Below are 26670 nucleotides of genomic sequence, written 5' to 3'. Positions count from 1 at the left end.
TCTTTCTCTCTCTCAATCTCTCTTTATTCGTTACAGGCGCACACACACGTGCATACCCATGCACGCACCACACGTATGCAAACGCCCGACGCAACGCGTCTGCGTCGATGATGGCTCCTCGGTGTTCTTCGCCGTCGCGTCTGCGTGTCTCGGGGAATACGACGACGAAGCGAGCGACGTCGTAACCCTCCGGCCGTCGGCGAGCCCGTGGAGGGGGTCCCGAGGGGCGACGAATACGTCGGGGGGTGTATGTTTGACGGCGAGGGGGGCGGGGCGGCGGGCGGGGGGTGGGGGGCGATAGTGCTGCTGCTGTCTCCGGCCGGCGATCGAGGAGACGCGTTCAGTCAGCCGCTGGACTCGATGAGTTTTAGACCTACGGAGGCGGCGCGCGATCGGATCAAAGAGAGGGGAAGTTATTACACGTATCTACGTGTATGTATTTTAATGCGATAAAATAAAATATCGGGAAATAATATGTACCGTTGTACAAACGTGCAGTTTGTACTGGACGAATGGTCGACGAGTGTTGTGATTTAAAAAAAAAATGTTACCCCTTTTTCGGGTGATTGGAGGAAACTGTCGTGTTTAAGGAAAACGAGTTGATTATACACGGGATATTGGTTTGCAGTTCGGTTTTTATATTCTCGTTTTGATGTTTCGGGGTGAGAAAGAAAGTAAAAAACTCGTTCACTGACTCACTCAACTAGAGGAGATAAAGAGGAAAACGTACGCACGCGAGTGGGATCGTTAGTGTTGATGATTGGTAATTTTTTAAAAGAAAAATCAGATCGAAAGAATTACAAAGTGATTACGGTCGGTTGATCATCGACGTTAATATAGTAGTTCTGTTCGGGAAACGACGCGGTGGTTATAAATTTATTCGTTGGGTGCGGATGAAGGGGAATAAGACATACGTCGAGAAGCGTCAGAGAAGCGTCACGACGTTTGTTTGACAGCTGGAGTATCTGCGGCGGATAGTAGATACTACTCGTGGTGGCGAGAATAGAAGAGGGAAGAGAGGAGACGGTGCAGCAGGACGCTCGCCACGATAGCCGGTTGACAGTCGGTTGTACCTAGGCTATTTTTCTTCCATAAATTCGGACGGCAACCTGGCGGCGAAGTTCAAATGAAGCTGCGGCGACGCTGCATGCAGACGCTAGGCGTCTCTGTCAAACAATTGAGGAGAAAACTGATCGAGCTCACGTCTCGGTTACTTCACGTCCAGGCTGCTAAGTCACGCGACATGGCCCTTGTGGTAGGTTCGACGTATACAAGTCTCCGTTTCTTGTCTGTAAACAATTTTTCCGATTCCTCAAAGTAAGCCCAGGGATCGACTGCGCGTAGTGAGATTTAAGAAAAATGAGAGCCGCTGCCACTCTGGCCTGAATATCTCCTAGGCATAGCCCTGATACAGAGATATTCTAGAGTAGCGGTAGAATTATGAAAGTCCAGAGGGAGAACGCCTGTGGAAGGGGGCCGAAGCGCACCGAGGCGCAACTTCCGCCTCTCTTCTTCTTATTCGTCTTCGACTTTTTTTTTTTTTTTTATTTTACCGTGTCCCGGAATGCCGTGGAACGCGCGAGCTTTCACTCGCGTCGCGTCGCCTCGCATGCGTGCATTCAGGCGTGACCGCATCGTTCTCCAACGTTGTACGTCACACACGCGCATCTTTTCATTTTTATCGTATTCTTATTTTTATTACAGCCGCGATGGTTTTCTTATTTCTTTTTCTTTTTTTTTTTTAATTTTTGTTTGTTTTTTTTTCGTCTTTCTAAAGTTTAATTTGAGAGCAAAACTGGAACTACTTTCACACACACATACACACACAACACGGAAATTTCTCGTTTATTTTCTTTTAATATCACTGTGTGCATACGGTGTATTGTAGAAAGTTGAAGCTAATTGCGCCATCGTGTGAGTTTCTGCATATCGTATCAGGTTGTAGTACGTAGTGGTATTTGCAACGATAGACGCCGAAACAACAAGCCATAGAAATAATGACATGACAGACTGGGAAATTTTACGCGGTTCAAATTAATAACGTTACTTTAACGATGCGTGTTCAGAAAAAAATTCTTACATGGACCCTTAGGATTTTCTTAGATTCAGCTATTAAATAATAACAAAGAGTACATGTTCATATTTTGAAGTAAACTCCTTGGAAGTCGTTCTAAAATTGTTCGAAATTTGAAAGCTCGATGATATTGTTCAGTATAATCTTGATTTACGTGGAAGTTCAAAGTATTCATTCCTACACACACTTTGTTTGAATCTTTTCAACGATATTGAAACGTTGAAAATTTTTCTTATGAACACGTTTCGGTTAATAGTGTTCATGCAGTTCAGTTCTTGTTGCGGTAAAAGGGGAAAAGTCTATAGAGAAAAAAAAGCATGAAATCACGTACACGAAGAGAAAGAAAAATTTTGTTTCAAATTTCTGTGTGATTTTTTTTTTCTTTACGTTCAACTATATAAACAGTGAAAAATCACGATCTTGAGACTGATCACCTAAATACTGCTATAAATAAAAAAAAAAAAAAGGCTAGGACTTGAAATTGAAGAATTTACCACATCGCACAGGTCTCATATTTTTGTTATTTGTGTGCATTGTTTGTGGCCTTCCTCATTTCCAAACGTTAGTTCTCTATTTTTCCCTTTCTTTTTTTCCTTCTTCATTTTTTAGAGTCCATCGTTTCACCGCCACTCCGTCATACGTAGGCATATATCGACACGGTCAATGTTTGGCTATGTTATAACACGTTCGCCACCTGTTGACTCTGCTCACGCGCCCATTCGCCGCCCAACCGAATGAACGAACGAAAGGGGCAGGGGGGGGGGGGGTTGTCTGCCGCGTTATGCAACCACCACCACCACCACACCCCCAAATCGTCTATCGCGTCGCGAAAATATCTGCCGTTTTGACGTGCGTAACATTTGTGTGAAAAAAAAAAGAATTTCCTTTCCCTTATTTTTCATCTGTTGTTTTTCTTCTTCTTTTTGCTCACATTCTTTCCTTGTTTTTACCCGCATTTCGTACAACGAAATATACCTATGTATGTACTATCGTCGTATACGTGAAAGGAAAGCGATATTTTAACAGTAAATAAAGAGGTTGATAAGTAAGCAACGTTAACGTTACGAAATCTCAGTAAGAAATTCATTATTTTGCAATTTCAGAATGACTTTCGAAGAGTTGGCTTTTTAACAATTGGGTATATTTGGTTCGGTATGGTTTACCAAAGTTCAGACAATTCCGATGATACGGAGTAACGATTTTTCCTCAATATCTATCGTTGTTACAGTAACGTTACTAACTTCAATCACATTGCAAATATGCTTGTAGATTTTTCTGGAATATTGATTAACTAGATTTCCGAAATTGTCATCTTTCTGGCGATGTATGTAAATTACATGCTGTACGGATTAACGTATGTATCCGGTAGTCTCGTTGAGAAAATTTAAAATTCAAACGAAGCTGAAGTTAGTAACGTTACCGTATCGAAATGCCGCAAGAAAAATTACTATTATGCACCCTTTGAAATAACTGGAAAAGTTGAAAGTTACAAAATCTGAGTTTGATCACACTTTTGTCAACAGTTTCCTAAAATTGCAACATGACGAGTTTTTTTTTTTCCTAATCACGCATGATTACAATAACGTTACAAAATTCCCAGCCTGATCAATTCAAGGGGTGGAGGTATACGTGCAAGATCGAGAGAAAGTAAAGAAAGAAAAACGGGGTGGCGGTGAGGCCTGCCGGTCTGGCTTCGAGAGCGTACCTACGGTGTATGTATCTATTATAGGGAAGGAAAGAAGGCCTTGAGGCTCTGGTGCCGTGGTGTTCCAGATTTATCCAGACACAGACTAAGCAAACGGTAACAAACTGTACAAACACCAGTTGGCCCCGTCTAACGACGACACGTGCGTCAATTGCCGCCTCCGCCGCTTTCGCTTCGACACATACAACGTGTGTGTGTGTGTGTGTGTGTGTGTGTGTGTGCGCGCATGCACGTACAATCTCTATATGCCTGTGTATATGTTTTTTCTTTTCTTCTTTTCACCTCCACTCTTCTTCGCCAGCCGATCTCGCCGCTTCTGTGCATACGTTTATAATATAGAATTCGTTTTGTCAACAACAACAACAACGAGAACGGAACAAAAGTATTGTCCTATAGGTTTGTTTTTGTAACAAACTACAAGTCTTAATATTAACTATACACGTGTAGTTGCGGGGTTTTTTTTTTTCTTTCAGTTTGATCGCTTCACGCCGTGTCCTGCGTTATATGTACGCATACAATATAATGCGTTTTATGCTCCGTGAGCAGACCTGTCAAATAAATGTGGTGTGATGTACGGATATGTAGTTACGGACCATAATCGCCCTATAGTTTAATGAAGGTCAAAAGTTACTTAAGCACCTTGACCAACTTTCGAAAGAGTAGATTTGTCATGATATGATAACAGATTTTTTTCGAAGATCGTTCAATTCTCTACAAAAGTGTGTCTGTGAATCTTCTGTTAGCTTTATCTAGTCATACGAATCGGAATGAAGCACCAACCGTATTTCGTTAAGCCCTCAAATTTTAACAGGCGTATTCTTGTACCAAATTGAAACTAAAAAAATATATATATGGGTCATTCCATGTCAAATCGACCAATGGTTGTACTCGACCCCTTTTGTTTTGGATGAAATTTGGTCAGAAGTTTTCATTCATCATACAAAGAAGTTCTGCAAAAAGGAAAAAAATTAAAAATTTTTTATTCTAAAGTTACGCAACTTTTAAAATTCTACTATTTTTCCTGTTTTTTAAACTTATGCTTCAAAGATCTCGAAAACTATTATAATTACTCCAATGATCTGAGCTAGATTTGCAAGGGGATACTCGAAGCTACCAAAAAAAAAAATTTTTTAAAAAAATTTTTCATAAAATCGTTTTTTTTTGCAGAATTTTGGAATTTACAACGTTGTAAAAATCGATGACCGCCATTAAATTTTTCGCTCCAATTTTTTTCTGGAGTACCTCTAACTGATCTCAAAAGATCCTGAAATTTTTGAGATGGGTTTTTTTTTCTTTCAAAAAATATAAATTTTTGAATTTTGAAGAAAAAATTTTTTTTTCTTTGGCACTGACTGAATAAAACAATGATGAATTCACTTGTAATTTTCAATTTTAAGGCACAAATATTTATTTTAAGGTTATAGAGTATATGAAAAAATAATTAATATGTCGTTTAAATTCATTTGGTAATTAAATGTACATTTGTATCAGTTAAGAAGTGACACACTCTGCCATCTCATGTTTGCTACTAAAATTTTTCTACTAGATATTTACTGTGAAACTTTCCAGAGGTCTCTATTATATTCGTGATGGCCGTACTTCTAGAATTCACGCAGTTTGTTGTTTATATATCCTTATATGTCCTTTTTTTGGTAGCTTCGAGTATCCCCTTGAAAATCTAGCTCAGATCATTGCAGTAATTATAATAGTTTTCGAGATCTTTGAAGCATAAGTTTAAAAAACAGGAAAAATAGTGAAATTTTAAAAGTTGCGTAACTTTTGAATAAAAAATTTTTAATTTATTTCCTTTGGCAGAACTTCTTCGTATGATGAATGAAAACTTCTGATCAAATTTCATCCAAAACAAAAGGGGTCGAGTACAACCATTGGTCGATTTGACATGGAATGACCCATATTTATTTTGAAACTTGATTACGCGAGAATCAAATAACGCCTCGACCTCGGCGGATTAGTCGTAGCTCCTTAAATAGTCCTTTAGAACGAATGAAAAAATGACGGGGGATAGGAAAAAAATAAAATGAAACATGTTATCATAAAAGAAGTCTGCGATAGCGTGCGTGTAGAAAATATATGGTATTAAGTGCCGGGGTGTAATGGCTTTGAAGATAATATCCAAAGTACAATGTATAATAACCCGTAAGAATCGTTCAATTCAATCTCTCCTCTTCTTTCCGCATCGTTCAACCTCTCAATGAATATACCACGGAGTATGTGTAATTCCTACGCACAATAAGGTCACGTGTCGTTTTTGATGAAACGCAATGATCTCGCATAAGCGAGCTAAAATTTCTCCTACTTTTAATTCGAGTAGTGGTTAATATCTCTACAAATTTTCAACACGATTGTCTCATAGATTAACGAGAAAATCACGGTTAAAGTCAGTACTGCTGACACGTCTTCCCCATACCAGGCCAATCAAACGCATACGTTTTTTGTTGTCACAACTAACTGAGCCGCGCTAATCTGATGAAAAACTAACATTTGACAGAGAAAAAAAATTAGAATTTTTTTGTCTTGGATTTAAACTTTTTCAGTCATAGGACTTTTTGATAAACGCACACAAAGTTCAACATTTATCACGAAATTTCTCGCACAACGGTCGAGAGGGGAGCGTCGCGGCAACGTTGCAGTGAGACACTGTCGGTTGTATTTACGTGTACACTGTCACATCAACTCTGCGACTGCGCGCGGTGTGTATACATGTACACTACATCATCCATTCTGAGACTTTGCCCACTGCTATCCCCAATGTATTTATATGTACCCTACTATATATATTCACCAATTAGATTCGGTGACAATATACATAAAAACGGACAATTTTTCACTAAGAGAAATAATTAATCACATGCTTTTATTCTCAGTCATTTTTATTTGACATCATGTTTTGTTACACAGATTTATACTCAACGTAGAGTAGAAAAGTAATCTATTATAGAATCTTGGTGATCGGTCAATTAAGTAAACGTATTTTTATCTAACGTTTCGACCCGGATATGGGCCCTCCTCAGAACGAATTATTTATTTAACTGTCAAGAACAACAAAAAATTTTTTTATAAATAATAATACTAGAAGTAATCAGACATTAAATATTGTAGATGTAATACTCTTAGGGCTATTATATATTATTGGTTAGTAAGAACATTTTGATTAATTGAAAAAAGAATGGCTTTAAGTGTTATTTACCTTTTTTTATAAGTAAGTGGACTAAGATGTAGTCGAATTCACAATTTACAATTAGTGGAGACAATGTTGTTTGAGTGACGGTAGTCAATGTCAATCTTCTAGTTATTTTACATGTAGGAGTTAATAGTTGGAAGTCATTAATTAAAAAGATTAAAGAACTATGTTTCTTCACAGTCAGTATGTCATTGTGTTAAAAGGTTTTTAAAGAAGGTCTTTTTAGCAGTAAAATTAATTTGCAAGTGTCCCAGAAGTGGAGGTAGGCTCTTTATGACTATGTTCCACATGTCTAACCAAAAATTATTGTTGGTTGAACCGATTGGGTCAACAGGTGAATAACGACTGATGGGAGAAACGAATATGATCCAGAGTGAAGGTGAACCTAATATAAACAATTATACAGAAAAACAATAAATATTTTGTGAAAAAAAATTATGTAGAAAGAACTGTGTTATGGGGACAAAAATTTTTTTTGTATCTAGTTAAGGTTAAACAATATTTGTTGTGTGGGCGGAGATTAGAGGTTTGTAAATATTACTTAAATGTTCAACATCTTGTCTAAGATTAACGGAATTGGTGTGACCTACAATGTTGCACATTTCAAGTAATAGTCTTTTATAATAATTTTGTTCTTCACAAAGGATGTTTGTATTGTCGTAATTAAAAGTATGTTGTTTATCGATACTATGTTTTGTTAGAGCCGTGTGACGTTCTTCAATCTCATGTACATTGCGTTGGTGTTCCCTGATTCTGGTGTTAAGGTGGCGGCCAGTTTGACCTATATAAACTTGGTTGCAATCATTGCAAGGTATTTTATAACACAACATTGGATCGTTTGCCCATGGGGATCTTATCTTTTCCCGTATCAAAAACTAGTTGTAAATCTTTTGAATTTTTTCCAACAAACTTGACATTATGTTTGGCGAATAGGCGGTTCAGAGACTCAAAGAGACCAGATACATATGGGATGGGAATATATGTAGTAGCAGGTCTATTGTTATCGTCTGCGGGAGCAGAGTCAATATTATTGTCAGGTAAGTTGTTGATGTAGGTGCGTCTCTTATTAATATGTTGGTGTAATAGGCCATGAGGGTAATCATTCCATCTTAGTATATTGTATATGAGCGACAGGTTTTTTTCCTGGAACTCTGTACTAGAAAGTTTGATGGCTCGGTTTACTAGGTTAATGATGGTGCCTATTTTGTAGGACATTGGATGGTGAGAATTAAAATTCAGATATCTTTGTGACCAGGTTTTTTTGCCCCATGGGCAAACGATCCAATGTTGTGTATAAAATACCTTGCAATGATTGCAACCAAGTTTATATAGGTCAAACTGGCCGCCACCTTAACACCAGAATCAGGGAACACCAACGCAATGTACATGTGATTGAAGAACGTCACACGGCTCTAACAAAACATAGTATCGATAAACAACATACTTTTAATTACGACAATACAAACATCCTTTGTGAAGAACACAATTATTATAAAAGACTATTACTTGAAATGTGCAACATTGTAGGTCACACCAATTCCGTTAATCTTAGACAAGATGTTGAACATTTAAGTAATATTTACAAACCTCTAATCTCCGCCCACACAACAAATATTGTTTAACCTTAACCAGATACAAAAAAATTTTTTGTCCCCATAACACAGTTCTTTCTACATAATTTTTTTTCACAAAATATTTATTGTTTTTCTGTATAATTGTTTATATTAGGTTCACCTTCACTCTGGATCATATTTGTTTCTCCCATCAGTCGTTATTCACCTGTTGACCCAATCGGTTCAACCAACAATAATTTTTGGTTAGACGTGTGGAACATAGTCATAAAGAGCCTACCTCCACTTCTCGGACACTTGCAAATTAATTTTACTGCTAAAAAGATCTTCTTTAAAAACCTTTTAACACAATGACATACTGACTGTGAAGAAACATAGTTCTTTAATCTTTTTAATTAATGACTTCCAACTATTAACTCCTACATGTAAAATAACTAGAAGATTGACATTGACTACCGTCACTCAAACAACATTGTCTCCACTAATTGTAAATTGTGAATTCGACTACATCTTAGTCCACTTACTTATAAAAAAAAGGTAAATAACACTTAAAGCCATTCTTTTTTCAATTAATCAAAATGTTCTTACTAACCAATAATATATAATAGCCCTAAGAGTATTACATCTACAATATTTAATGTCTGATTACTTCTAGTATTATTATTTATAAAAAAATTTTTTGTTGTTCTTGACAGTTAAATAAATAATTCGTTCTGAGGAGGGCCCATATCCGGGTCGAAACGTTAGATAAAAATACGTTTACTTAATTGACCGATCACCAAGATTCTATAATAGATTATATACGAGGTCGAGAATTCTTATTCATCAGTAGAAAAGTAAACTATGCAGTGAATAACAAATCCAAAACTGAAGAAAATCTTTATAACGGCATAGATCTTTCGTCTTACAAATGTAACAAACTATCACAAGCATATTACAGCTTATCACTCGTTCGCGTAAATCAATTTACGCTAACTAACGTTCTTTGCAAGAAAATCAGTAAGAGCCAGTAATATTCTTTTACTATCGGTGACTAGAGGCTTCTTATTGATTATTCGTTCTGATAATAAATTAACGACTCCATTTTTTCCACTAGTTTTTTGAACTTCTTTCAGTCTGTCGTACGTAATACCAGCGCTGGCCATTTTTTTGAGCATTCCTGCCGATATAACATTTTTTAACGGCTCCAAATAAGGCAATGCCATCGCAACTTTTATGTTATGTATGCAATTATTTAATCTTTCAGTAAATCGTTTGCATGTTGTAAAGAAACTGGCAATGTCAATAGCAACAACGCTGAGTTGTTCCAGTATTTCTACGTCATATAATGCATCGTGAAAACGTGTGTTGGTCTTTAAATTTAGAATATCTTCAGCTAATTTCTCTAGCTTGAACATTCCTGGTCCCTTTCGCTCGAGATAAATTTTTGTCAATAATGGCAACGTATCTGAAAAGCCAACGACAACTAATTGGAATTCTTCAGTCATCGAATGACCGTTGACAGCAAGGACTAAACGTGTTTGCATCAAATGTGGCATTGTGAGCAACAAGTAGACAAGGTTTTTTAAATAGTTTTAAGAATTCATAAAAAGCAAACAGCGCATCTTTAATGGGGATTGAATCAACTCTTTGACCATGTAAATGCAATTCCCCTGCCACATTGTTCAACCCAGTAATTGCAGATGCTCTCGCGTCTACTACTTGCGTTGGATTTACATATGAGCAGAATCTGAAACTCTAAGACTTAGCTGCAATTTGCAGTATGTCTGAAGAGTGAGACAATCCAGAAGTTTCGAGGTCAAAATATATTACTTCGTAGTTGTCGGGAATTAATTTTAAAAGTTTGTTTTCGGACGGATCAGAGTAATTTGTACAAGCGATGTCTGTGTCAAACTCTAAACCACAACCTGACTGATATTGCACTCCTTCTGCTGTTTTACGTTTTTTTCGTAAATTTTCCCTGTCTACGCGCAATTGCTTCCGTCTAGCTTTTGCAGCGGGCAATTTCTCTCGAGTTGATCTAGCTTTTCGTATTGCATCGCTTCTTTTCGCCAATTCTGATGTGAAGACACCCGGTGTCATTTGTGCCTTTTTTCTCACATCACACACATATTTTTCACGTTCATTCAGAGAACAAACACAAGCTGCATAGCGATAATCGCACGATTCGCTCAAAGAAAACAGGCGCACTTACGTGATTTTCGAGCCATCATTGAGTTCACACTCTCGCTAGTTTGGCTGGACGCGCGTACTGCAAATTTCGAAGCATTATCTGCATATTTCTTCAGCAGTTTCATCAATTGCTCATATAATTGACTATTTTTCAATTGCACTCTATGTTGGCCATTTTTTTCCGAACTACGTGCGCACCATATTCCACAATTTTTGTGGTTATAAAAAAAATGGTCAGGCAATTTATGCAATGCAGCTGCAAGATCGGCGGTCTTTCCTTCGTTCTACGCGCAACAATACGCAAAACAAGTTTTTATATGCTTAATGACATTTTTTCCTCCGAGTTCAGAGAAACGAGAACGCAGTGCATATAACTCGTTAGAAAAATTTTTCGTCACATGATTGGAATCGGCCAGCTTGAAAATGTGCTGAGATCTCTCTCGGCGTATTGCTGCTATCGTTGAACAGTCTTCATCCCCGATGACAACTCGAATGTCGAGCCCTGCCTCCTTGAGAATACTGCTGCGATTGACTAATTGAGCTCCAACAGACGCTTCCATGGCCTTGGCGCTGCCATCATAATTTTGCCGACAGTCATGATCTTCTTTTGGATATCCTAGATCGCATTTTTTGCATTTACGATTGCGCGTTGCCAAATCTAATATTTTATTGCTGAGGAGCCCGATTATTGCGCCGTACCCGTTCAGACTATCGTAGCTGCGTCCGTTACCACGCTTACTCCATCCCATGTCATACGATACAATTATATTTATGACATGACTCAGGGCGTTATCAAAATCTAGTCTATCGGTATCGTCGGTCTTAGGCCGCATGAAGTCTGCGAGGGGGTAAATTTCGTCCGATATTTCCTGAGGCCTAAAAATTTTGAATAACAAAAAAAACCAATCACAATGCATTTTTCACCTTTCGAGTTTTCTTATTCTGTATGTGTTACATTTGTTTATTTTTGTATTGGTCTTGTACATTTCATACTATATTAGAGATTGAGGGGTTCAAGGTTTGGTGTAATCGCTGTATATTTTTTTATTCATATAATTGTTCAATATTATTTTCATTTGTCTATTATAACGTTTGGTGTGTGAATAAAATTTTTTTTATACAGATCTCTGTTTCAAATCACTAAACTAATGTATTCATTCACGAATACGATATTGTTGGAATTATGACACTGAAGTTTGAAAAGTTGAGGTCCAACGAAAAATACGTTTTTTTCTTAAATTGTTCGTTCAATTTCAAAAACCATGAAAATTTTCATACCGATTTGTCTTCGGATCTTGAAAACGAATCGTTTTATTGTCCTGACCAAATATTGAATGAGAATCTCGAGCTCGGCTCAAGAAAAAACAGAATTCCGTTGCATTCCAACGGTGCAAACTTTACCATGGTTTGGAATTAATCATTGAAATCTAACAGTATATTTGTATGTACAATTCATGCTGCGAGGTGCTTACAACTACTTATTAATTTAATGCCAAACTTGTTGACTTATATACAATTGAGTAAGAAAAATTATAAATAGATTTTTGACATGAATAGTACGAATTCAGGTACGATAAAACGGAAATTTTATACGGAACTATTATTTTTTATGATAATACTGCAGTATCCTTGTTTGTTGTGCAATGATTCCACCAATATCCTTTTCATGAAAAAAATCTTAGTTATGCCATTCAAGAGAATGAAATGTTTTGTCACAACGACAGAGAGCTTACAATTTATCACGCAACGTATCGATATGCTCTATGACTAAATTTCGTTCCTCCGCCGCTGCACCTCGGCAACTGTCCTTGGCAGCTTCTTCGATGAGTGGACCGATTTCACGTTCATACCGCTTGTATGTTTCCTCACTCAAGACCGGCATATCTATGCACATTGCAATTTTCCTCAGTGCATTGCATCCTGCTCCGGAGCGAACGGCACCTATGAATTCGCAGTTTGAGGTTAGGTTTTGAGGTTAGATTCTCATTTCCAATGACAAAATTGAAAATATTCACTTTATGTATGCATAATTGATTAGTTATGAGGAGAAAATATCGAAGAGCAGATAATAATTGCATAATAACGATGACCGTCGTTGAAGTGTGACTTGCTTGAGTGGCATTTCGTTAGCGTGGAGCAAGTATCACATCTCATAGTCCAAATGTAGTGAAAGCCCATTGTTTTTTCTTCCACGATATGATTAAATGACAATTGTTTTTTACAATTGCTGCATATCATGTTTTTGTTGACTTCATTAGGATCGATCAATCGCATGCCACGGAGGATGGTCGTTGGTTTTTCGACACGTGCCACATCTGGCGTTTCTTTATTCCGCTCAATGAGCTTCAATCTACCAGCAACCACGGTCTTTTTTTTCCATTTCCCTTTATACCGTACCAAATTTTCTGTATTCACTTTCAACATAACCACACTTTTGTTTCGTAGAAAAATCACAGTACGCACAACGGTCTCTGGTATACACACGGTACTAGCGACTCCGTGGTGGCCGACGCTGCGGTGTTGCCACGATTGGTCTCCGCGCGTTGTTCATGTATGCGCCTATCGATGTAGTCATGGGCGAGTGTGAGTCAACTGTACTAGATCAAAAGTTGACGCTAGATTCGGGAAATCGCGTATGCAGAACATTACTTTTCTCGTCCTTGAATAGCATATCAGTCATTTATAATAAACATATATGCATCAATACATAAGATTGAATCAATTGAGACCCTACGACTGATTTTATTTTTGCATTGCAATTATTGAAAAATACAGCAAGTGGATTAACTTTTGGAACCGTTCGGTCCGTAGTTATGCCTTAAGAGGTCGAGTCTCGAGGAACGGACACCAGCCGAGATCTTCTATAGTTGCGCGTCGTCTCCGGCCTTCGGTGTCGCGTATTTTACTCAAATGAGGAGTGGGAGGAGCTTGGGAGGCTTTGCGATAAAGACCTACTGTATTTTATTACCGTGTTACACGTACGTTATGGTAGGCATAATATGTGCTGGATACATAAATGTTGTATATTATTTTTATCTCATGTACAATATATAAGAGGCGAATTGTATTATGTGTAATATAATATTCCTCAATTTTATATTGACGAATTAAAAATTATCTCGCATCCTTTCCTCGTTGTCTTCAAGTCGCAGTTCCTCCGACGAACCGAACATCAACAAAATCGGATGAAACGACAGCGAGATATTATCACGGCTTCGTGTCGTTAAATGATAAGCGCGAATAGAGCGAGTAGAAACTCCGATACCTGCGGATCGGTTCAATCGAATTAAACGCGCGACGACTCTCGTTGGGCTCGTCTCGATATCGGAGACGGTAAAATCGACGTCGTGTCGTTTTTCAATTTCCCAATTTGAAAAACTGTCGCCCGTCTTTGGAAGGCACAGCAACTCACTCAACGCGATTACCCGTTGAAAAAACGATTATCCATATATACATATATACAATTATACACACACATTGTTACGCAGTACGTTATATGTCTATGGCTCATCCGCGTGTCAAAAGGTCGCGCAATTACTCAGCGCTTGTTGTTCTTTCCTTTTTTTCCGCTATTGATTATTCACTGCACATTTACTGTAGGTATACACGAAATCCTTGGCCGACAGTCATTGACGAACATTACAATGACGACCGGAACACGGGTAACTGATGTGTGACCGTGTGCATATATCCATAAATATAAATCTCATTCGACGTTGAAGAGAATAAATGTGTAATCAATGATAAATAACAAATCACGTGAAACGCGAACTTCGCTAGCGTGTTCTCGTCTCCCCTGCTGACTGTTTAAAACGTTTTAGATTAGAGATATTTAATTATCATGCTGTGGCTACCGGATCAGAAGATATCGAAAGATTTTTGCTCGCACTCGGAACTCTGTCATCGTTCACGCACACATCTATGGGTATATATACATAAATATGTATTATACATGAGCGATGGAGAATATCTAATATCTCGGTGGCGTTCGTGCTTCGCGCAACTCGATAATAGAAAATACACTCCGTATGAATGAATGAATGAATGAATGAAAGAATGATGCCGGTCTATTACGGGACGGCCGTCTCATCCTCGGATACGATGCACCAGATGCACCAGAGGCCATCATCGCCGGAACTAAACCAAACTCAACGGTTGCGTTGCGACCTGGCCGATCAATAAGTACAGTCCCGTTGCCGCTTGTGCTGCTACTGCTGCTGGTGGTGCACTTAATTTCCCTTTTTCTCGCGCCACGCGGCCCCCCCCCCCCCCCCCCCCCCCGCTGTTTTTAATACTGCTGCACAACGCTGCAGGACGAATGATAAAATCTTACATCCACGAACAAGAAGGGGTGTCGCTGCGTTTGGATGATGCATGGATCGGGTACGTCTGACGCACCCCGCAGTGTTGGAGTCGGTTGTATATTTTCCTGACCCCATCGCTAGTCGCTCTCAAACCGGCGTTATGGGGTCGACGAGAGATGCTGCACTCTCACTCTCTTCTTTCTCTGCGGATAAGAGGGAAGCGACGGTGAATCACGGACCGTCAGTCAGAATTTTCTAAACTTCTGCCGTTAATCGCGCTGGCTGCATGCAATCCTCGAAAATCTCTCGGATCAATCGTGATGATTTTTCCATTATTCGAGCAGAAGAAGAAATCCACACTCTGAACGCCTTCTCCGGAGGATTATCATATTCATGTCTTTTAATCACAGGTAACAGCGAGTTTGAAGTCTTTGAGTTTCCAATTTCGTGGTGCAAGCCACTGGTCAGGGAAAACCGGGAAGTTAGGCAAAAGACGAAGTATTCTATGGCGGTGTGATGGAACGGTAAAGAAGAAAGGTTTTCTCACGAAATTCGAAGAATACTTAGTTTTTTCGTGCTCGGTTCCATGACCATTAAATAGATCATAAACATGTTTTTGAAAACGTATTTACTCGAAGCTTTGTTTGTTAGACACTCGAAATGGCGTTATTGGTTCGAATTTTAGTCAGGGAAAAATCAAGGAATTTTTTGTGCCCACCATGAATTCACGCACGGGGCTGGCTGCGAATCCGTTCAAGTATTTGGTGTGAAAAATTAATTCGGCATATAAGCGGTTAAATCGCTCAGTTGTTGACGTGGTTGGCTTTCAATTTTTGGGTCTTTGACCTGCCCTGTAGAAAAGCATATGGGAACGAAGCTCCGCCTCTCCACGCGTTGCCACTAGTTGAACAAACAGATATTGTTATACATGTAGCGTCCAGGGAGTGAGAGTGAGTGTGTTTTTCGAAAAATGGTTATACAAAGATTTGCGAAACTAATGTACACGTATGTATGTATGTATTTCTGCAACTCTTGTATTGTTCGTGTGTAATTCCGCCGCAGCCGTGCGGTATAAAGGAGAGAAAAGAGGTATACATATAATCTGTTTGGAGCCTTCTATCTTTTAGAGACTGCATTTGCAGTTATAGAGTTGCGCGTGTGGGTTTTAGACTGAGTTAGTGAGTTAGCCGGGAGATTGCGAAGTCGGTATCTGCTTGCACGGACAGTTCTCATCGTTTGTGTCGACTGCTGCAGGCCCGTGTGTATTTATCGTTATGCCTGTGTGTTATCCGTTATCGTAGCCAGACGTTATAACGACAGCAACCGGGCAGACTAGTTGGACGACCACAATGACCGACGAAACAAGCTTAAATAAAAACTAATCACGATCGAGCGGTTCTTTTTCTTTTAACTTTTTTTTTCCATTCTATTATTACCACTCTTATAGTATTGTTCTCCTTCATCTTGCCACATTCACAATGCTGCTCGCTCTTACGCGTGCAGAGCACTTATATTATACATACCTATATTATTATACACCGCGAAACTGATAGTCAAAACACACTGCGATATCTCGCCGTATAACGTCTGCCTTAACTGCGTGTTGTCGTCTTTTTGAACGGACAGAGACCTCCATTGATAACCCTGGAATTCATTGCAACTGTGGACGAATGGATGTATGTACGTATGCATGTCCTTGTGTTTTTGCAACCGAGTCTCTATTTCTCTCTTTCACACACTTTCTGCAATCTCTCTTGGAGAGTTCAGGTACCTCATACTTGACGCACATCGACTGCTGAACGTTTGTCTCGTACGATACGCAACAATATTCAGCTTTTATGTGCCTACATTTTATTATAGTCTTCCAGCGGCGACTAATCAGCAATATTAACGTCCTTTACCTCCTCCGCCTCCCCTTGTAATCTCGCGTCTAATAATATACACATATATTATCGTCTGCGCACGCCAAAGTGCGTATAGCATAAATATCATGAGATCGCAGATCCGCAATTACTAATCGAGGGTAAATCTTATATACGTACATAGTTCTATCGTGTCGTCGGAAAAATGAATGTGAGAAAGAATGAACGCGTACCTAATCGTTACATTACACTTCCTACCTCGCAATCAGTTTTTCATACTCCCGATTACCGATCTTTCAAGTATGTCGTTATATTTCAGATGCTGTCGGTTAGCGGTGGAATGGAGGTGGGAAGCGGTGGTCGAGGAGGTCGCGGCGGGCTCGGGGGAAGCCTCCAGGAGGATGGACCGACCTCGAGAGTAGAAAACGACGTCGTCGCCGCGACGAAGGATCGGGCGGTCAGGGCGAGCAGCGTACGCCAGGATCTGGCCCTGGACCTTCCGCCCCGGTTGCAGCTACCCGACGGCGAGGAGCGACCTTACGGAGCGCACGCCGGACTTCATCTTCGCGACCCCGAGCAGGTGAGGAATCGCAGGTTGTTGAAATTTGCAGAGCCGTTTGGTTTTTTTTCCCCCCCTTCTTCCCTTATCTTCTCTTTGTTTCTCATTTTTAATTCTCCGTCGTCGGCTTGTTTCAGGAGAGTGAGATTTACCAGAAGTGCGTTAGGCCGCCGCCAAATCGGACAGTATTCGACAGTGAGAGTCCGCCTGCTTACAGGAGTCAGGCGGCCCTGCTTGACACCCCGGACAGAATAGTGCGGTGTCACAGTGCCGGCAGTTCACTCCTCAAAGTATTCAGAAAGTTTCCAAACTCCGGTAGTTCGACGCCCTCGGTTATCGTGCCGAGGAGGCCAACCCTTTCCAGCTACTCCGAGTCGAGTAGTAATCTGAGTAATTTGTCTAGTCTTACGGTAGTGCCGTGCGAAACTGACGAAACTCATCAACACGTCTGATCCTTGGCGGTTGTGTGCTCGCGCACGATTACTTCTTGCCTGGGTTTAAGTAAAAAATTTTATTACGCTGTTGTCGCCTCGCCGTCGATGATAATTATGCCGTCGATGTGGCTGCGCTTGGCTTAGTTGTTCCTAATTATTTGAGTTTCAACGTTCAACGATGATCACGAAACGGCCGCGGCAAGAGGTGGCGAAAATTAACGAATAAAAGGCTGACTCCCAATCAACTCTCATCACAAAATAATAGTTGAAGGATTATCACACTCCGGCAGAATGATTTTCTCAAGTGAAAGGAATACTGAGAAAAAAGAAGAAAAAGATGATGATGAAGATAGAGAGCAGAAAAAGGCACGAGATATCTGAAATTTCGATTTTCTTCCCTTCGTCCCTTCGACGTAAGTCAAGGAGGAAAATGAGACCGTGACAAATTTTACGCGACCACGAGGCAAGATTGTAATTGCTGGATGTGAGATTTTTTTGTTTTATTTGCATAAATTCATTATGTGCACGTGTATGTAATATTGAAATAACCAAGGTGCAGGTGTAAAATACTGTTAAACGACGCTAAGCCGAAGATGCAGATGTAATAATGATAATTGTAAAACTTTTATTCTTGATTCCTTATATTAGGGAATTCATAACGATGATGATAATAACAACAATAATAACAACAACAACAACAACAACAATAATAACAATAATAATAATAATAATAATAATAGTCGTAGTAATAATAATTATTATTGTAATGATAATTACGTATGATGAGCGAAAGGGAGAGAGCGAAAGAGAAAAGACAGAAAGAAAGAAAGGTAATAATAATAAAACCTAAGTTCATTCTGACAGAGTCAAACTTATGGTATATATTATTATTATTATTATATATATATATATGAAGTAATTGAATATAAATAAAATAAAGTAATTGAATTTTATTCTCCATATTTCTCAACCTCCAATATCGGTGCATATTTTCTCATATTCACTAAAACAATGCTAAATAATAGGGAAAAATACATTACATACATTCATGCACACATAAAACCTGTAAAACTGTATTACCTATTTCGTTACGATTAATTAACAACATTACGAGCTGGCTTCAAATCTCGTTTTGTTAGTAGTAGATTTTTTTCATTCCTTTCATTTCTTCTTTTTCTTTTGACGTTGAATCTGTTTGCTAATAGGTATAACGAATTAAAATTTGACAAAGAGAATAGGAAGAAGGAAAGAGTAGAAAAAAAATTGAGAAATGAAACTTGTGAGATGGTATTATGAGTTGAAAAGTGACGAACGATCGTAAAGAACTGACGGAGACGGAAGGGGTTCGACGTTCTTTTTATATTGGTTTTTCTTTTACACATTGCAATCCAGATACTCTGTTGACGCGTATTACGAGTTGCTGGGGTGTACGATAATAGCTTAATTACACATGAGAGGCCAGTCTATTAATATAGATCTCAAAACAAGTCCAAAGTTACAGTAGAGAAAACGGGAGAGAGAGAGAGAGAGAGAGAATGAAAATTGTATTAATTAGGTAAAGAAATGAGTGAAAGAGAGATAATAAAATTGAAACCTACGACAGTGTAAATAGATATAATTATTGATGGATGAGTTTGCCTGACGCGCGTATTTCTGCTGTCACCGTCGCTCAGCCTGTGATCTTTGGTTATTCCTATCTGAAAAGGGAAGAAGTAGCGAGCGAGTGTGGATGTGAATGACAGGTGATATGTCAGAAGAAGAAAAACACATTCGATGATCGAATATATCAATTATGTTAATTACACATACAAGATCGAAGAGAAAATGAGGAGAAAGAAGAAAAAAACTGGCGAAATACGTGATGTATCGGATGACGGATGGGGACGTGCTTGGACGATTGTCGAAATACTCTGGTGTTGACGTATTTTTCCATTGAAATGAACGAATTCGAGAGAAGAGAAATTGAATAAAGGCGTAAATTAAATAAAAAACTAAATGAATTGAATAAAGACTTAAAAAACAAAAAATCGTTGATTGGCATTGCAGTCGCAGTTTATAGCATATATAAATATATATATATATATATATTTAGCAGAAATTACGATATCGATTTTCACCCGTGAATATTCGAATACGTGCGCAGAGAAACGTACGAGAATAAATTGAACTAATAAGTGAATAATGATGTTAATAATAATAATGATAACGATAATAATAATAATATTAATAGTTATAATGATTACAATAGTGATTACATTACGACAAATGTTGCGAATGTTTCTGCGAGCAAAATACGAACGAAAGGAGGTAAATTGTTTCGGAAGTAAGATCGGCGGGAACAAGAAGGTGAGAATAAAATACATAGTATGAAAAATATGGAAAGACAGATGAAATGAGGAAATCTATGTAGTGCCAAGAGCAAATAAAAAGTAAAACATTGTAAATATTAAGCTAGGTAGTTCAATAACAATATGATTCTCCGATGAAAAAAAGAATATATATGTACATATACGTGTACCCATACACGCATATGTGTATGTGTATATAAGCTGATACGTATATAATAAACAGATTAAAGGTAAAAAGAAAACAAGAAAAAGAAAAAAAGAAAAGAAAAGAAAAAATGAGTCAACAGAATACAAGAAATGAATAAATAAAGACGAATGACGGCAAACGATGAATGTACCACACCAGACGGAGTCACTGCGAAACATAAACACGAAAACACACATTCTGAAGCTGGATGTCAGATGTTTACGGCTACGGAATATAATACGAAATACAACGTCACAGTTGATTGAACTCTTCTTTATTTTTTCTCCTTTCTTTTTCGGGCTCTTTTACTTATTTTCTATAATTCGATTAAATATCTCATAACGTACAATTCGCTCACGAATTGTTGGTTTTTCTTAAATTATTCACTACACCTGAAGATGAAGTAATTGCTGTCTATAGCTCCATCACACACAGGATTACCATTATTCACTTCGATCGCCTTGTGATGGCGCACCTTGCTTCTTGACATTCTTATACAATATCCTGGTACCTTCATAATTATTATTATTAATAACGTTAATATTATTATTCTTATTACAATTGGTAATAATAATACTAATTTTATCATTATTATTTTTTAATGGGCAATACTATCATTATTACTATTATTATTATATGCTATTATTATTATTACTATTGTTATTACGTAAGTATAGGCCACAGTTCCGATCAAACGGACTAACTATGCCTTGACAAAGATGAATTTGAAATGAATAAATGAGTAAATAAATAAATAACCGAATGAATCAATAAAAGCGACTGATCGAAAAACGCGTTTGTAAGTCTTGTTCTTTCGATTTTCTTTTGTTTTTTTCCGTTTTTCATTTTTGACACAAAAGGTTTCCTCTATCTAGTATTTCTCGTTAGCGTTACTCTGAATAGCGTTGCCCGTGTATAAATTATTGCACAACAATAGAAAATGTAAAATAAGCAGGTCAACGAGGGAGGGAAAAATAAACGTACTTCTGATATATCGACATCATTTATTTTAGTGTTATTTAATTTTTTTGTTTGCTTTTCTTCTTACATGTACCAAGAATTGCACGATCAATTACAAGGCTTACAAGTACCAATTATGTGAACATCAGATAATAAAAATTTCAAAAATTCGTATAACACTGACTTGGATTCGAGGAACCGGAAGCCAGTGAAAAAAATAGTTCTTTCTATTTTCTCTCTTATTTCCTCGGTATAGGAAAAATGTACAATTATCTCATCGCCGACGATGAATAACGACGAGTCTTGGGATAGATGAGCAAAATAAGTTAAATCAGGTTACTGCCTTAAGTAAGGAGCAAGTATACTCGGAAATGACTAGGCCCTCGCTTTCTTGTCACTGGTAATTGATTGTGAAATTTTAATATGCAACACAGTCGGAATAAAAAATGAAAGGAACAAAAGCTAATAATATACATTTTACAGTTATAATAGTCACGTGACATTATCAGCAGCACTGTTAATAATTTTACTACCATCACCGCTTCTTATATTTTACGTTACGATTTTTTTTCTGTGTAAATAACGTTAAAAATATCATCATCGTCATCACCTTCAGCATCAGCATCACCATCATGGTCATCATTATTGTAAGTTGTTGTTGTTGTTGTTGTTGTTGTTGTTGTTGCTGTTGTTGTTGTTGTTGTTGTTGTTGTTATTGTTATTACTATCATTATTAATATTACTACTGCTGCTACTGCTACTCTACTACTTGTAATTCGAAATTCTGAGTACATGTTACATGGCGCGATATCAGGAGGCATAGTTTGCAACGATGAAGAAACCCAGTATTGTGTAATATTTCCTCAAAGCGAAATTGGAGCGATAATTTTTATCCTCGTTTTTTGAGTTTTTGGGGATAAACAATCGATACAACTTGTTATAGTTTTAATTAATCAACTCATCTATTGGGTTAGACCATTAAAATATCTACTTGATTCGATCGAAGAAGGAAAACATGGTGTTTCAGGCGATTAATGGCGTTCGAAACGAGTTGTACATATAGTGGATTGATTATGAATTTTTGACGCAAAGGGTACGAACAATTGCCTTAATGTCTGTAATGCAAAAAGAGATAAGGAAAATATCGACCCTCGTCAAATATAGTTGACGAAAATTAAAAGAATACCAGACTGGCGTTTTTGGCGAAACAAGTTTTTTCAAGTTATAAATTTACGATAGTGATAGTTGAACTGAAACTATTGACGATCGTAAATGTAATAATGATTATTATAATAATTATACTAATAATATGATACATTTGATATATTAACGATAACAAGAATAATGATAATGAAATACGCATAAACCGCGGAAAAAGAGCAGCAGCTGAAACTTTTTATAATAGGAAAAATTCGCTCGTTGTTGCGCAGGAACATTATGATTATATATATATATATATATATATATATCCACGCATATGTGTCTATATATACAAATTTAATATTCGATCATAGTTATGATTTTATAATTAAAGTACTAAGAAACAAATTACTAGGGGTAATAATAATAATAATAATAATAATAATAACAATAACACTAGTAGGAATACAAATCTGTAAAAAATATCTTACGACGTGAGACAGCGGCTATCTACTTGTGATCAAGATGTTTCCGATACTATTGTGATTCCCCCAAAGAGGGGGAGAGACAGAAGAAGATTACAATTAAGTGAGGATTACAAATAAAAATAAATAAAAACGAAGACGTGTTCCAAATTTCCAAAGCGAACTCTCGTATTAAGTGGTGTGTAACTGGAATAGAAAAACTAGGATAAAGAAACAAAAAAAATCTGTTATCTTATAATAAATAAATATTAGAGGTGAATAATTGAACCGATGAAATGATGGTGATTCGTAACTATTATATAATTCTTATTGAATACAGTATATTATATATATATATATATATATATATATATATATATATATATATATATATATATATATATATATATATATATATATATATATATATAGCGAGAGAGAGAAATGTATACACAAACATGTATATACCGAGTAATCAATTAATTTCCGTTGTCTTCGCAGCTTTGAAAAAGAGAAGAGAAAAAAAAAAAAAAAACAAGAGGCTTTATTCTCTCGTATAATCTTCCATTCTTTGTTTCTCTGTTATCTTGCATGGATCCCCTATATCTGACTGCCGACTGAAATATATATATATATTTTTTTTTTAAAGAATATAGACACAGCCACACACACGCGTGTGTATATTATATATTTAAATATAAGTATGTATGTACTAAGTTGTATCCTATATCATTGCACAGACTCGCGCAGAACTGATGTAAAGAATACCTATACGCATAAGTGGAGCCGAGATTAGTAAGAATTGACGAAAATATTTATAAAACAGGGGAAAAAAGAATCAAAATCCGTACCGCCGCTTGCAACTTATCCATCAATCTAACTTACGTATTTTGTATTTATTTATTTATTTATTCATTTGCTTGTCTATTCTTACCTCCTGCAGTAGCAGAAGAGGGCAACTTCTTCATTACTTTCTTTGAAACTATTCCGCTCTCTGATGTTTAATGGCTTTCGATAACCTGACTCATTGACTCATTAAACTTGAACTTATACGCACCACGTAGTTATATTAATTAATCGATGAATTAATAAATAGGTAAATAAAAAAAAAAAAAAAACACGCCTGTCTACGTATATAACATATTGTGTACATATATTTCAACGAAATGGTGATGGCCATTTGCTTGATAAATTATGGTGCGGGAGAAATTTCTTTCTTATCCGAAAACCCCTCCTGGAGTCCCTTTATACGTATAACAATATACAGAAAAAGTTAATAAAGAGAGTAAAAACGTGAAAAAGTCGTATTGGTGGCAGGCTGCAGCGTTTTCACAGAAAAAAAATTATATTTTGAAATATATTATTATTCGGTGTAAAATTATAATGACAATTATATTAATATCACGCAGTTTTCTACAAAATAAAGAAAACCATATTTGAAACGAGTATTATTATCATGACCATCGTCGTCATCATTATTATTATTATTGCTGATATTGTTACGACAAATTACTTTATCATTCAACATTTTGATAAGTCCTTATACCATGGTTAATAATTTATTAACTCTAATTTAATGAAAAAAAATTAGTGAGGCGACCGCGTCTGATGGTTCGAGCTCACGCCTCCAGATGACAGGCCGGAAGTTCTGTATTTTGGCGCCTCTCGTGTTCGTCTGCGCAACTAACTTTTTATGACCCACTGGTAATCGCACGATGCGCACAAGTTCAAATTTCCAATAGTTCATAGAGTCACCGCTATTGTGCGCGCGAATTTTTTTAATGTTTCAAATCCAACTTCTCGAAAATTTTTCTTTGCATTATTCTGAAACTAGGCACCTGATGTTTAATCGCAACGCAATTTTCAGTAATTATTTTCAATATCAAACTGGACAAATTTCTTGGAATCCCTACTTCGATTGAAGATTGTTCCTTTTTCTTCCTTGGCATTAAAACCATGTTTTCATTTTTTATTAACACCTGACGACTATCGTATCACCTGGCCGCCTTACAGGAATAGTGCGAATAATTTCCTCAAACTTTCCCCGTTCGCCCAGAATCTAATATTGGTACGTACGTGTGTATAAACTTATAATGTAATTCATATATTTAAATGGTTTCGGCTATTATTAAAACGAACATTCAGCTTATTATTGGTATCACGCGTACATAATCTTATACATTATACTGCAGACAGAGGAATGGGATAGGTAAAATTATATTTTTTCAATCAAATTCGTTCACAGTTTCTAAAGTACGTGGGTTTAATGCACATTTGCTTATGGTCAAAGGGCAATTTTACGCCCAATATCATCAGTTAGCCAATTTTTAATTCAAATTACGCGAGTTTACATAACGTACATTTTACTTTCTTGTCATGTTGTTTGTTTCTTCTCTGTTTTGGATGCGTATATTTCAGGTAACAGAAGCGTGACGAATAAGGGGTGATTAGACCCTACTATCTGGATCACAACTGACACGAATTAACCTTTAGATGACGGGGATTTAGGATTCTTGGTTTTCTTCAGAAAATGCATAAAAAAGGTATTTATTATGTTAAAACTATCACGAGTAAAGTGTCGATCATGCGGTTTTCCCTTCCTCTGAAGGTTAATCAAGGGTTATCAAACGTGGGCGTAGCCGGAATCAAGATGACGGCGATCATAGCGATCAGCTGATCGTTTTAGGCTACTCATATTACGAATAGCAGAGTGTGAAAGGATTCAAGTGATTCTCCGCTGTGTACAATAGAGCTTGGATACTCAGAGAAGCTGGATGTGAAGTAATAATAAGAGATCAATAACACGCGCTATTCGGTAAGAGGCAACAGCACAGTTGGCTGAAGAGTTTCATACCATAAACTTAAACAGATATTTCCCTGACAAGTGTAATAGTCGGCAATTAGGAAACTCGTCGTATACGGAGAAATTGACGAGCGGTGGAAGCGACGGTGGATGGCCGGACACAGCCCTACAGTGACGGCTCGAAGTCTCGATTTCTTCAGGGTGCCTTCACGTCAAGCCGAGCTCCGCGAAACCGGCGCGCTCGTAAAATCCTTTGATTTACGTCCGAACAATTTCGGATCACCCGTGTCGCCTGACAGCTTGACAGTTACGAGCTTCGGTTCAACCGTCGTTTGACGGCTGCATGTTTCAGCTACTACAACTCGGTTTCGACGCTCCCGATTGTTCCTTTTTTATAATTTCGTTTCCTAGGTAGAAAATGGAGGAAGCGAAGAGGAAGCAAAAGAAAGGATAAACGACGAACGCAGAGAACAACCGAAGCTTGGATAATCCAACGGTAAGTGCAATTATTATGTTTGAACTTTCTTCTCGGTCGCCGCGCAGCTTCCACTGCATTCATAATCGTATCTCTCTTCTAGAGATGAGGATCACCCTGCGTGTATGAGTACAGCACCAGCGGCACAGCTGTTTCCCTCATGACGGATCGCGTCCGCTTGTATCCACTTTGTACGAGTTTCAAACGCTCGCTACAAAGTAATCCTGTTTATTATTTATTAGCCTGAACGCGTTTGAGATCATGCTTCAACGTTGGAACGTGTACAGCGTTCACCTATAGCAAACTTATTTTACGCATGCGACGAATTTTCTTCTTATCTACTATACATTATCACTGTAATCTTACAGGAAGATCTTGGACTCGGTTTTCATATTCCTCCTATATGTACG

At 37.5% G+C, this 26670-nt stretch overlaps 2 protein-coding genes across 4 annotated transcripts in view; one reads left to right on the top strand and one right to left on the bottom strand.

Annotated features, from left to right (window-relative positions):
- The window catches only part of LOC107226661 (low-density lipoprotein receptor class A domain-containing protein 4), a 69704-nt gene extending 45555 nt beyond the window's left edge, over positions 1-24149 (top strand). For 2 of the 3 annotated variants that reach the window (XM_046738540.1, XM_046738539.1), the window contains exons 5-6: positions 17210-17470; positions 17587-24149. In XM_046738540.1, coding sequence (XP_046594496.1) covers positions 17210-17470; positions 17587-17901 — 576 coding nt within the window. In that variant the 3' untranslated portion in view covers positions 17902-24149. Of the gene's footprint in view, positions 1-320; positions 1256-13535; positions 13713-17209; positions 17471-17586 lie in introns of those variants that run through there. The other variant, XM_046738541.1, reaches the window with a different exon arrangement.
- Positions 11665-13492, bottom strand: LOC124294183. Its single transcript, XM_046738542.1, has 2 exons — positions 12815-13492; positions 11665-12665 (listed from the first exon to the last, which is right to left on the bottom strand). Exons 1-2 carry the CDS (start codon positions 13146-13148, stop codon positions 12454-12456), a joined length of 546 nt encoding a protein of 181 aa, XP_046594498.1. The 5' UTR covers positions 13149-13492; the 3' UTR covers positions 11665-12453.
- Positions 24150-26670: the final 2521 nt, after the last annotated feature.

The sequence above is a fragment of the Neodiprion lecontei genome, chromosome 4 (assembly GCF_021901455.1).
Source record: "Neodiprion lecontei isolate iyNeoLeco1 chromosome 4, iyNeoLeco1.1, whole genome shotgun sequence".
Taxonomy (NCBI): Eukaryota; Metazoa; Arthropoda; class Insecta; order Hymenoptera; family Diprionidae; genus Neodiprion; species Neodiprion lecontei.
The sequence above is the reverse complement of the archived record's forward strand: the minus strand, read 5'-3'. Positions and strand labels throughout refer to the sequence as shown.